This window comes from Silurus aristotelis (assembly GCF_946808225.1).
Source record: "Silurus aristotelis genome assembly, chromosome: 7".
Taxonomy (NCBI): domain Eukaryota; kingdom Metazoa; phylum Chordata; class Actinopteri; order Siluriformes; family Siluridae; genus Silurus; species Silurus aristotelis.
This window is the reverse complement of record NC_139580.1, coordinates 11,351,777-11,365,600: the sequence shown is the minus strand read 5'-3', so window position 1 is coordinate 11,365,600 and position 13,824 is coordinate 11,351,777. Positions and strand designations below refer to the sequence as shown.

Here is a 13,824-nt window from a genome sequence, read left to right as displayed (position 1 = left end):
CTTTTGAAGGATTTAATTTATACTGCTGCAATCACAGGAAAATGTAAATGTAAAATGCAATATGGTAAAACAGCTTTAAATGGTCATATAAACTGAACAGACGATTTACATGTGCAATTATTAATGTGCATAATAAAAATACAAATAACAAAAAAAAAAAAAAAAAAAAGGAAAAATGTTCGTGCATTAGTTTGCTGCAGTTTTTTTTTTTTGGTTGAATATTTTGAAATCATCCACCTGCAATACAAACATACAAAACAAACACCATTGTATCATGCAGCAGAAATACAAAAGGGTATTTTTGTATATGATCAGATTTACTCATGTATCAATATCATTACTTTCAGTTACTTATTTTCTTGACACACAATACTATGTAAATCGAAGCAATTAAATTAAACAGCTCATGACCAAATTTAAACTACATACAGGTTATACAGGTAACACATTTGCTGTATACCTGTGCTGTTTGCATTCCTTTAACTGTAAAAAAAAAAAAAAGCACAATACGCTTTATCACAATAAACACTTTTTTGTTTTTCTACCTTTTTATTAAAATGAACAAACCACAAGTATCTTAAGTTTATGATGATTTACAGACGGTCATAAAGCTAAAGAGAAAGGTTAAGAGGTTAGACAGACTCTGATGCAATTCACCCTGAGGTAGAACATGCTGAAGTCAAACTGAGACCATGTGTGTTTATGTGTGAGATTCAGTGCCAATTTACACACAGCACTGCAAATGGAAGAGAGTTTCAAGAAAGAGCACATATTCTCTTTCTCACTCTCTTACTGCGTAGAGCTTTTATAGCAATCCTCCTGTATTTTTTTGTAGCAACCAACTCATATATAACCTTTTACAATAATAAATTCACAAGAATATATGGACTGCCTTTAAAATCCACTACATGTGTCTACCTGGGAAATTCATCAGAACCCTGTATATATCCTATTAACATTTCTCTGATTGCTATTCACAAATAATAAGCAACTTCAGAGTGCAAAAATGATGTAGTGCACATTAAAAGTTAACACACAAAAATGAATCCCAAAATAATTAGGTTTACAAGTGTTTAAACAATGTAAACAGCTCAAAACATTTATTTATCATAAACTATAAATCTTTTAATCAAAAACATAAAATAAAAAAAACAACATAAAATTAAATGCTTACTGTAGTTTAGTGTTTTGTACACAGTATGCTTAGAATACAGCAAGGTCTATTAAATAGTATGAAGACATTTTAAATGGTTATAACTAAAATGGTCACAACAATGCAAGCTATATGTTTTTTACTGTATTTTGTCTAATATGTGCTTATTTACAGTACATATGTAAATTGAGATGACTAAAGAGAATGTAATACGAAACTGACAAAGTGATGTGTGTTTTTGTTTGGAAGTTTATTAATATTAAATGAACACAATCATCTTAACTGAGCCTTCATAATCTAGGATATTTAATAAGGTCAAATAAGCTAATGAATGGATACAATTCATTTAAAAGCAAATGACTAATGAAATATTTCTGATGAATACAGGTGATACTGTAGAATTTATATTAACAAAACATTGTAATCTGTTGTGATTTGTTTGTTACTCTGGTTTTGTCACTCTTTTTTATTTAATTTTTTTTTTACTTTCTATAGGCAGCAAGAATTTAAAATCAGCAAAAACAATACATTTATTGTTTAATACACAGAATAAATAGCACAGTAAATAGTGAATAATACATTTCCATACAGTTTTTCACTACTTTCATAAAACCTTCCTGTTTATGGATTCAGTGAACACAAAGAGTAAAAGTTTTACCTGTCTGGTTCAAGGTCATCACCTCATGCACAATTTTAGGGTTCAATTAGATAAATATGTTGGGGTTTTCTTTTGCTTCTTTGTATTATTCTCCATTTTATGTGCATTTTAAGCTGTCACTGAGCTTAGTTTTGATATGTCAAACAGTGAATGCCCAAAAATTTCATATAAAGAAGCAAACTTTCATATGTATTCCCATGCAGATCCATGCATAGAGCCCAGTGAAATACACGCATCAACTTGGCTGAAATCCCATTCTGTGTTAGATTTTAAGAATTAATTCAGATGATACACAAAGAAGTACAAGAAAGATCCAGAGACACATGTTTTTAAGCAGAAAATAAGTAGACAGGAATGTGGGTCAGCTTCTTCTCAGCATCATTTCAGCAACAAGAGGTGGAATGGAACAGAAGAAAGTGGAGCCTCAAGAGGAACTGCTGCTGGTGGTGGTGGAGGCCTAGAAATAAGAAAACAACAAGGACAAAAAGCAGTGAAAGTCAAATCCTCTGTAATATTTCAGTATCTAAACATAGTTTGTGCAACCAAGCCATATCATTTAAACAGAAGACAAAGCAATAGTTTAAGCCTATTTGTTTCTTACAAAATCTTTCTAAAAAAATACCATGCATAGAGAATAAACATGGTTTTGAAAATTATTTTGACAGAAGACTAAAAGCTAAGTTGGCAATATCCCATCGTTTAATACCTCTATATCATGTGAAATTATATAACAGTATGTAAACTGAATGTGGTACACACAGTGAAAACAGAATATATATTAAAAAAATATATATAATTACGGTAAGGGTGTTTAACATGTTATGAATGTGCAATTTCCAGATCAAAATCACTTCCCTTTCAGGAACTCGAGCTGCATCACGATGCTTTGGGAACACTTCCTTGTTGTCCATGCTCTGAATCACGTGTGTAATCTGTCCAATGGACCACCGGTGGGGTGATGTCACAACCTGGAAGCTATACAAAGCACATGGAGTGAAGGTGCTTTGTATTTCAAGGTCCAGCTCCTGTTCCCAGGCTTTGGAGAAATTCAGCAAGGTCCAGGTGGACCTGTTTGTGTCTCGAAAGATGTCGCACTGTCCCCTAGGGTTCTCCCTTAATTCCCCCTGGATGCCATAGCTCAGGCGTGGCTGAGGTTGTGCTTGTGCGCCTTTTCCCCGTCGCACTGTCGGGAAGATCGTGGTTTGCGGACCTGGTAGCCATCATCACACACCCTCCATGGGAGATACCTTTGATGAAGGAACTCCTCTCTTAAGCAGCGGGTGCAATCATTAACCCCCGCCCAGAGCTGTGGAGGCTGTAGCTGAGGTGAGACAGCTCAGAGGATCTGGTCTATACACTAGGTTGGTAAAGACCATTCTCCCTTCCAGAGCTCCCTCTCCATGAGGAGGCCTTATTCCACGAGATGGTTCACTGTTCACTGTTCACTGTGTGGTGCGATTAGCAGTCCACTGCTCAGTTGATTCAGTGCTGGAATTCCTTAAAGAACAGTTTACCAAAGGGTTGGCTCCGTCCACCCTCAAAGTCTACGCATCCGCCGTTTTGGCGTATCATGCCCCTGTGGCGGAGCAATTACTTGGCAGAGACCTGCTGGTGATGCATTTTCTCTACGGCACCCGGAGGCTGAGGTCTCTGGTGTGACCTAGAGTGCCTGGGTGGGACCTGGCCATCGTGCTGGAGGCTCTATCTGAGCCCCCTTTCAAGCCCCTGACCGAGGCATCATGGAGCTATGTCACAGTCAAGACTGTGTTTTTTCTGGCTATATGCTCTCTGAGAAGAGTAAGGGATTTCCAGGCCCTCTCAGTGGCCCCCTCCTTTTTTGAAGTTTACTCCAGGCATGGCCAGTGCCTTTTTGCACCATAGAGCGGGTTACATCTCCAAGGTGCCCTCGGTTTCCCACGACCTCCAGGCATCCTATCCTCCTCCATTTCAGGCCCCAGACCAGGAGAATCTAAACTGGGTGTGTCTGGTATGAGCACTAAACACTTACATCCACAGGACGAATCCTTGGAGGAAGTCAGGACAACTGCTCATCTGCTACGGCCCTCCGAGAAGAGTGTGGCAGCCTCTAAGGCTTGGTCCTCTGGAGTGTCCTTTTGAAGACATCTGCAACACTGCAGGCTGGTCCACCCTGCTGACTTTTGTCAGGCTCTATAACCTAAACCTCTGTGCCACTCCTGGCTCCTCTGTCCTTCGAACAAAGCTGTGCCACACTAGTCAGGGACTGTTGAGTCTGGCGGTATTGGACTCTCGTTCCCAAAGTGATGCGATGCAGCTCTAATTCCTGAAATGGAATGTTTCCAGGTTACGTCTGTAACCCTAGTTCCCTGAGGGAATGAGAAGCTGCGTCCCCTCGCTCCCTGCATCGCTTCCTTCTCCTTCACAGACGCTGGCACCGACTTCACTCCATTTGCTTTTTATAGCTTCCAAGTCGTTATGTGACGCCAGTGACGCCGTCTATTGGACAGATTACACACCTGATTTAGAGCGTGGACAACATGGAATCATTCCCAACGCGTTAAAACGCAGCATCTTGTTCCCTCAGGGAACTAGGGTTACATACATAACCTAGACACGATCATACATAAGAGCATATATAGGGTGTGTCTGGAGAGTTGTCTCTTCTCTTTCATTAACTTTGCAAATAATATGGTTATATAAGGTTTTCAATTGTAAAGGCAATTATTGGCTTAAGCTAAATAAGATAATGCAAATAATCTTTTTCATCCTTCATTTGAGGTATTCTGTAGTTTATCTGTGATGCATGTCAAACAGAATGCAGTGTGGAGGTTTTAAAGCAGGTATGCATAAAAATATAAATCAATGGTTAGAAAAAGAGCATACCTTGACTACTATTTTAATTTGGACTACCAGTTGAATGTAAATTGCTGTCATTGTTACTTTTATGACAAACTAGGAAGTTCATAGTGGTTAATGTCAATGTGAATTTACCATAGGCATATTCTTTCTGTAGCATTGTAAATATCAAACTTTCAAGCAGCAGAATTCAACAAGTACATATTTGGTTTGGTAAATTTGGCTTGGCCAATATATCATAAAAATAAAGGAAATGCTAGTAAATCAGAATTAAATTCAGTTAAATTAATTACTCTTTCTCTTCCTACAAGAGAACAGCATAAGCACCACAGAAACACAAAATAAAAAAAAAACATATACAATATATATATTATATATATTAGGGGTGTAACGGTACACAAAATTCACGGTTTGGTACGTACCTGAGTTTTTAAGTCATTGTACAATTTTGGTATAGTTAGGGGAAGAAATGCAGAAAATAAAATTGCTTGCCTTTTTTATTCACGCAGTTTATTATTAAATAAAAAAATTATATAATTTAATAAAAATAAAATATTGTAAAATAATATTTTATAATATTTTATAAATTAAAAATTAAATTAATAGACTTAATGCAATAACATTTTTATTATCTCCTTTTAAGAGAAATTCTTGAAGCTGGACATAAAATGCTAAAGAATCCATAGCCTAGCATTAGCCACTAGCCACTTCTTGATTAGTGGCTAATGCTAGAGCTATGGATTCTTCATTATTTTCCTGCTTGCACAAAAAAATCATATTTCACAGTGACTCTGATTTCTTTTTTTTTTATATCCTTTGCATTGCTTTGTATGTTTTCAAGTTTAATAATAACAACAATAAAAAAAAAATGAGCTCAAAGTGCGAGGTGGAGACTAAACGAATTTCAGTCCTCTAAGATTTTAACTATGTTCCGCATGTAAAAAAAGTTACGTTACACCCATAATATATATACATTTATTATAGAAAAGGTAAAAAGTCAAAGGGCACATGTTGGAGGTGCTCCAGAAAGAAGATGACAGGGCTCCATACTGTACCTCCAGCATGAGAAGGGACATCTCTCATTTTGAGTACTTTAGAATAGAAACAAAGACAAGAGACAATTTTAATCAGTGTTTTAAGGTGTAAAAAATGGACAAGGTAAAATAATGCAGTGTTTAAAATTTTCTTAAATGCTAATATAATTAATATTACTTTCTTAGTTTTAAACATCACAAAATATTGTCAATTGGAAGATCCAGTTTAATTGTTTGTCAAAATCTTGAAATAAAGATATTATTATGGACAATAATTTAACTGATCAAATCATTAAATGACATGCTTTGATTGTGTTAGGGTGTTAACATTTACAAATATCCAATTAAGATAAATATGTTGGCAACTTTCTCTTTCCTGCACTCAGACATCCATGCTCTCTCTCTCTCTCTCTCTCTCTCTCTCTCTCTCTCTCTCTCTCTCTCTCTCTCTCTCTCTCTCTCTCTCTCTATCTATCTCTCTCTCTCTCTCTCTCTCTCTCTCTCTCTCTCTCATTCACACACACGCAGACACATAGTTGCCTTACTTACCTTTCTGTCTGTACATTCAGAAATTATTAACTTTTTTAATTAGAAAAAAGAACTATCACATGTTCATAAGTATTCAGACCCTTTGCAACAACAGTTGACAATTAGCTAAAGTGCTTTTCAATTCTCTTATCATTGGCAAAATGTTTCTACACCTTGATTGAAGGCCACCTGTGGAAAGGTTTATTGATTGGCCATGATTTGGAAAGGAACACACCTCTCTATAAAAGCCCTCACAGCTGGCAATGCATATCAGAGTAAAAACTAAACAATGAGGTCAGAGGTACTGACAGGAATTGATGAACTAAACAGGATTGTTGAAAGGCACAGATCTGGAGAAGGCTACAAAAAACTGCTGCTGCATATAAGATTCCCAATAGCACAGTAGTTTCTGTGAGTCTGGAAATGAAATCGTAATAGAAGCCCATACGGAAATCTGATCTATGGCCATATATGAACATCTATACACTATATTGCCAAATGTATTGGGTCACTTGGTCATAAGTAGGCGTTAAAAGGTAAGGATGAGATCAGAGCGGTATAGCAGGCTACTCAAGATCTTCATTTCAAAAGCATGAAAACTATATCTTAATGAAGCTCACTTTGTGCACAAGGGCATTGCCATGCTAAACAGGTTTGAGTTTCCAAGTGCAAGTAAATGCTAAATTTTATAATACTGCATCTTAGGGCGTCCTGTACAATTGTGTGCCTCCAGCTTTGTGGTAACAGTTTCGGAAATAACCACAGATAGCAGGAAAGTTCAGGTGACAAAATACTTTTGGCAATATAGTGAATAAAATGATAGTTATTATATGTGAACATATACAGTATGAACATATTTGTAGTTTGATTAGTTGCTTGAGACATATATAATAAGGTGTATGTACAAACATGTGGAAAACTTGTGTTTTAACTTACTCTCTAATGTTTTTATACATTGTACATATACTTTAATACATTGTGTAACACTATAAATTATATATTAAAGTGAATTAAAGTAAAACATAATATATAAGACCTGATGTTGAGTTATATAATTATTTACTATATGAAACTAGTGTCACATAGATGTTAATGTAGAATTTGCTCATGGGACTGTTCAACATTGACACACTTTTAGAAAGTAATTTGAGAGGTCAGTCTTGTGCTTATCTTAGGCATCTTTGCTGTTGGATGTAGAAATTAATTACATCTGCCAAATGTAAAGGCAGGGGGAAAAAAATATTGAAGATGTTCTTTAAATGGAGGCAAACCAATTTAAATTAATATGTATAATACATATAATCTTTTATTTATTTATATATATATATATATATATATATATATATATATATATATATATATATATATATATATATATATATATATATATATATATATATAACTTTACTTATGTAATTTCTTTGTAAAAGGGTTGATTTCTCTTGTTTTCTCTCTCTCTTTTTTTTTTTTTTACTTTTAGACATGTGTGTTTTGGAAGTGACATAATTGGAACATTTTTGACACCAGCTTGGAACAATCACTGTGTGTTTCACATTTCAAGTTCCAGATCAGGAGAAAGTCCAAATATATATAGTATAGTATATTAAATATACAATTTGTGTGTTCATAAGAAATAGGCCCAAATACAAATTATATAACATCAACCGTTTGTCTAATTCTTGTCCAAAGTAATCTTGAGGTAGTCTCTGAATGTGTTTACAATTCATTTTTGGTTAAATCTAATGGTAAGTTTATATTTTCCTCTGCTGACTCAGTGTCAGTGTGAGTGGTGAGTTATGGGCCAGCTAGATTAATGTCTTTGAAAATGCAGCTTTTGATGAGGCAGATAAAAGTAGACTGCTCATCTCAAATAAATGCATTATGTTTATAGATCTATCACGTTTTAGCTAAGCCACCAGTATATATTCTAGCAGTCATGAGAGATCTGTAACAATAGATCATAAAAATATACTAACCATGTGTAATCAGAACAACACTAAAACAGTGTTTCTTAATCTTAATTATTTAGATTCATGTTAACTTTTATTTTGTGTTCTCTGTACTCAAAATCAGAATTTCTGTCACAAACAGTGACAAAAAGCACAGTGTTCTGAGACAGGAAAGCAAAACATTGTAAATAAACTTGCAAGAATAATAAAAAAAATTGCCAAGCACACTTGGCACAGCAATTATAACATTCAACAATATGTGGAAAGTCTGGAAACATCTGGCATTACTTTAAAACCACTCCCTACCATAAACATTTGTTATTCATATTGCAAAACTGCTAGAAATAAAAAAGGATACTATCAGCTTATGCAGAATTTTTGTTTAAAAAACAAAAACAAAACAGATGATTTTAAATATCTATGAACATCCAATTTCACTGCTACAGATTTAAACTTATAGATAGTAGAGACAGAAAAAATATACAGTATGATTTTTCACATACACTGTACAAACTAAAGAGGGCCATATAAAATATTCTACAAAAAATTTATAATTTCCAGAATTGTATAGGAAATATGTTTAGCAAGTAATTTATTGCAAGTAAGAAATATAAATCTCCACTGCTACAGCCAATGATCAATTGTGTGGCTATTTGCAATTTGATTATCAAAGGAACTGCTTTTGGAACAGATTAATATGGGGTTGGCACACACATTTTGAGATTTAGACAAATGCATCCTTTGTAAAAAGACCAGTCTAATACAGTTAATTTCAGACAAATAACCTTCCTTTGCCAAGAAATGTCATTTTTTAACCTATCTTGACCTGTCTGAAAGTTTTTAGTAAGTAATGTCTTTATTGAATTCAAAGAAAAAAAATTACTTGTCCAAGTTAAATCAGTCCCAACACACCTGGAATTTGATATGTCCAGGTGTAATGTGTCTCATCTAAATGGTGGTGCCATTTGTTATTACATGTTAAATATTTTTTTAACATTGTTAACAGTAACAATAACTTATGAAAGTCAGTAGGAGTAAGACAGAATATGTGTGTAAATGAGAAGGAGGGCAGTGAAGTGGTGCTATTGCAGGGAGAAGAAGTGGTGAAGTTGGATGAGTTCAGGTACCTGGGGTCAACAGTGCAAAAAAATGGAGAGTGTGTTAGAGAAGTGAAGAAAAGAGTGCAGGCAGGGTGGAGTGGGAGAAGAGTGGAGGGAGGGATTTGTGATAGAATGGTATTTGCAAAAGGGAAAGTTTATAGGACTGTAGTGAGATGTGCTATGTTGTATGGTCTAGAGACAATGGCATTGACTAAAAGACAAAAGGTGAGAGCTGGAGGTTGCAGAGCTGAAAATGTTGAGATTTTCATTGGGAGTGACGAGGATGGACAAGATTAGAAACAAACTTATTAGAGGGACAGTGCATGTAGGACGTTTTCCGGACAAAGTAATAGAGAAGCCCGATTATGATGGTTTGGACATGTGCAGAGGAGAAACATGGAGGCCAAGGAGGAGGTTTATGGATGTGATGAAGGAAGACATGCAGGTAGTTGGTTTGAAAGAAGCAGATGTAGAGGACAGAGTAGTATGGAGACAGATGATCCTCTGTAGCGACCTCTAATGGGAGCAGCCGAAAAAAGAAGAAGAAGAAGAATAGTAACAATAACTTAAGGAAGTTTTAAAAATTCTGAAAGCTTATGTTATGGTAGCATAGGTGCAAGATATACACACATTGCTTTAGAAAGTTTTAAAAAGCTGGGTCACTAGTCGTAGTTCTGTGTTTTTGCTATACTACACACAACAAATCTTATCCATTTTGACACAGGTTGTCGCTAACTACCAGCTTTCCTTTTTCAGTCTTCAATAGACACAAACTGTAGCAGGAGGCATAACTGAAATGGGACTTCTTCTTACTGATAACACTGCTTCTACAGAGAGGAATCAGCTTTGTTTTGCTTTTTATTTCTGACCTAAACAAGAGGGTCATAAATATTGTGATTATAAAAGGAATGACACCAAGCCAAGTAGATTTAAATCTGAAAAGTTGTCCTGTTCTAAAGCCATGTCAGTCATGTTATCATATGTTAGCAGAATGGTGACTGTGGAAGAGAAAGGGTTCTCTGGAGCGTTTAAGTGTGGTTTCTACCATGGACAGTTTGTTTGTAATTATAGCAGAAAGAGAGGGCTCTCCGTTATCTTTAGCGATCACCAAAGATAGTTCTAGAGAAACTGGTATGTAATGTGGGATTTTGAAACAGACTCTGCTTGTATAGCTGTATGTATGCTATTAGACCTTCTGTGTCAATGATTCTGGGTATTTATTCTCAACAACTAAGCTGTGCAAGCACCAATGAAACAATAAAGCTGGTCTGTTTTCATTTTGGTCCATGATAATAATGTGAAAGTTACTATTGAGAGGTGGAACACCAGAGCCTTTGAATCCAATATGGGAAAAAAAATTTTTTATCTCATAATCAAATGACTTTAAGTCATAAAGATTCTCTGGATTAATGGGGAATATCCTGTACATAGAAAAAAATCTATTTTAATTTCCTTTTCAATTATGAAATAATATAGATGTGTTTTTCATGAAGATCTGGTTCACATGTAGTAATAGCAGAATAAAAGTCCAGGTGAATTATTTTCCAGAGCCTGTATTGTATAAACTACTGTCGAGCATTATCACTAACATCCAGCAGATCTAAAGATAAAAGATAAAATAAAAGAGAGATAAAAGAGGGTTTCCTTGTCAGGATCAGTAAATGTGATGTCATATTTTGTAACCTTTTTGCGATTCAATGATGCTAAAAGAATAACTTGAAATAATTAATGAATCATTATCGTTCAAAGTAACCATCGCAAAACTTAAGCTACAATGATGCTCTCTCAATTCTCTATAACAGGACTTGTAAACAATTTACTAACATTTGATGTTTCAGTTGATCATTCATAAAGATTTGATCTTTTGCCCATTGCTACAATTTCCAATACAATTTATATACGTAGTTTAACATCTTCAAAGATTAGTGTCAATTTTACTCTAAAAACTTTCTGGATTTAAACAAAACAATTTCTGTTTCTTACATTTACATTCATGTCATTGGTAGACGCCATTATCGAGAGTGATTTACACTATATTGCCAAAGGTTTGTGAACATCTGGTCATAAGTATGGTAGGTGAATTTTGAGTATCGCATTCCACATTTAATCCCAGTTGGCTCTTGTCTTACATCTTCTGGGATTTTGGACATTTGGTTGTGGACATTTGTGTTCATCAACCATAAGGAAGTTAGTAAAGTCAGGAACTGATGTAGGGCGAGGAGGCCTGGCATGCAGACAGTGTTCCAACTCATCCCATGGTAGGTTTGAGATCAGAGCTCTATAGCAGGCCACTTGAGATCTTCCTCTATAAGCCATGTAACCTTATCTTCATGGAGCTCGCATGAACACAAGTGAACACAACATTTTTTATACCACATCCAAAAACATCCTATACAATTGTGTGCCTCCAGTTTTGTTGTAGCAGTTTGAAAAAGAACCACATATGGCAGTGGTGTCCCAATACTTTTGTCCTTATAGTCTCCTTTGGTTTTGTTTTTTATTCATTCAGACAACTGAGCGATTGGGGTTAGCGGCCTTGCTCAGGGGTCAAGGAGAGGCAGCTTGGTGTGGTGGGGATTTGAACTCACAACCTTCAGAACCAGTAAAAGGTAAAATGCCTTAATCACAAAACTACCACCTCACCTTATTTTCTAAAGTATACATACTGCAAGAAAACCCAGCCATTAGGGGGGCACAAGCCAGTGTACTCTTAGTGCCGGTCCCAAGCCCGGGTAAATGGGGAGGGTTGCGTTAGGAAGGGCATCCAGCGTAAAACATGTGCCAAATCAAATATGCGGATCACAAATGAGAATTTCATACCGGATCGGTCGAGGCCCGGGTTAACAACGACCGCCACAGGTATCGTTAGCCGACAGGGTACCGGTGGAAATTGGGTTACTGTTGGCCGAAGGAGGAGAAGGAGAGGAGGAAGGCGTCTACAGAGACGGCAGGAAAAGGAGCAGTGTAGGAGAGTAGAGGTTCGGGTTGGTACTTTAAATGTTGGTACTATGACGGGTAAAGGGAGAGAGATAGCTGATATGATGGAGAGGAGAAAGGTAGATGTGTTGTGTGTTCAGGAGGACAAGTGGAAAGGGAGTAAGGCCAGGAACATTGGAGGTGGGTTTAAACTGTTTTATCATGGTGTGGATGGGAAGAGAAATGGTGTAGGGGTGATCCTGAAGGAAGCGTACAGTAAGAGTGTAGTGGAGGTGAAGAGAGTTTCTGATAGGGTGATGATCGTGAAGGTGGAAGTTGAAGGGATGATGATAAATGTCATCAGTGCCTATGCTCCACAAGTTGGCTGTGAGATGGAGGAGAAAGAAAGATTCTGGAGTGAATTAGATGAAGTGGTAGATGGTGTACCTAGGAAAGAACGATTGGTGATTGGGGCAGACTTTATTGGGCATGTAGGTGAAGGGAACAGAGGTGATGAGGAGGTGATGGGTAGGTATGGTTTTAAGGAGAGGAATGTGGAAGGGCAGATGGTGGTAGATTTTGCTAAAAGGATGGAAATGGCAGTGGTGAACACGTATTTTAAGAAGAAGGAGGATCATAGGGTGACGTATAAGAATGGAGGAAGGTGCACACAGGTGGATTATCTTCTGTGTAGGAGATGCAACCTGAAGGAGATTGGAGACTGTAAGGTGTTGGCGGGGGACAGTGTAGCTAGACAGCATCGGATGGTGGTCTGTAGGATGGTTTTGGAGGCGAAGAAGAAGAGGAGGAAAGTAAGGTTTGAAAGAAGAATAAGATGGTGGAAACTGAAGGAGGAAGAGTGTAGTGTGAGGTTCAGGGAAGAGGTCAGACAGGGGCTTGGTGGTGGTGAAGAGGTGCCGGATGATTGGGCAACTACTGCAGGAGTGATGAGGGAGGCAGCTAGAAAAGTACTTGGTGTGACATCTGGAAATAGAAAGCAAGACAAGGAGACGTGGTGGTGGAATGAGGAAGTGCAGGAGAGCATTAGGGGAAAGAGATTGGCAAAACAGAAGTGGGATCGACAGAGTGATGAGAAGAGTAGGCAGGAGTACAAGGAGATGCGGCAGCAGGTTAAAAGGGATGTGGCGAAAGCCAAGGAAAAGGCATATGAGGAACTGTATAAGAGGTTGGACACTAAGGAAGGAGAAAAGGATTTATACCGATTGGCCAAGCAGAGGGACCGAGCTGGGAAGGATGTACTGCAAGTTAGAGCAATAAAGGATGGAGAGGGAAATGTGTTGACTAGTGAGGAGAGTGTGTTGAGAAGATGGAGGGAGTATTTTGAGCAGCTGATGAATGAGAAAAAAATCAGAGAGAGAGAAGGTTGGAGGATGTGGAGTTGGTGAAGCAGGATGTAGATAGGATTAGTAAGGAGGAAGTGAGAGCAGCGATTAAGAGGATGAAGAATGGAAAGTCGGTTGGACCAGATGACATACCGGTAGAAGCGTGGAGATGTTTAGGAGAGATGGCAGTGGAGTTTTTAACCAGATTGTTTAACAGGATTCTGGAAGGGGAGAGGATGCCTGAGGAATGGAGAAGGAGTGTGCTGGTACCGATCTTTAAGCATAAGGGAGATGTGCAGACCTGCAGT

The 13,824-nt window shown here is 37.1% G+C and overlaps 1 protein-coding gene and 1 long non-coding RNA gene across 2 annotated transcripts in view; one reads left to right on the top strand and one right to left on the bottom strand.

The window, feature by feature from the left end:
• The window catches only part of LOC310729167 (protocadherin beta-16-like), a 28,444-nt gene continuing 14,620 nt past the window's right edge, over nt 1–13,824 (bottom strand). Inside the window, exon 3 of the mRNA XM_083547253.1 lies at nt 1–2,268. Coding sequence (XP_083403379.1) covers nt 2,236–2,268 — 33 coding nt within the window. The 3' untranslated portion in view covers nt 1–2,235. The remainder of the gene's footprint in view (nt 2,269–13,824) is intronic.
• Nucleotides 7,808–8,532, top strand: LOC310729205. The gene is made up of 2 exons (XR_014534501.1): nt 7,808–7,878; nt 8,051–8,532. It is a non-coding gene; the product is annotated as an uncharacterized lncRNA (long non-coding RNA).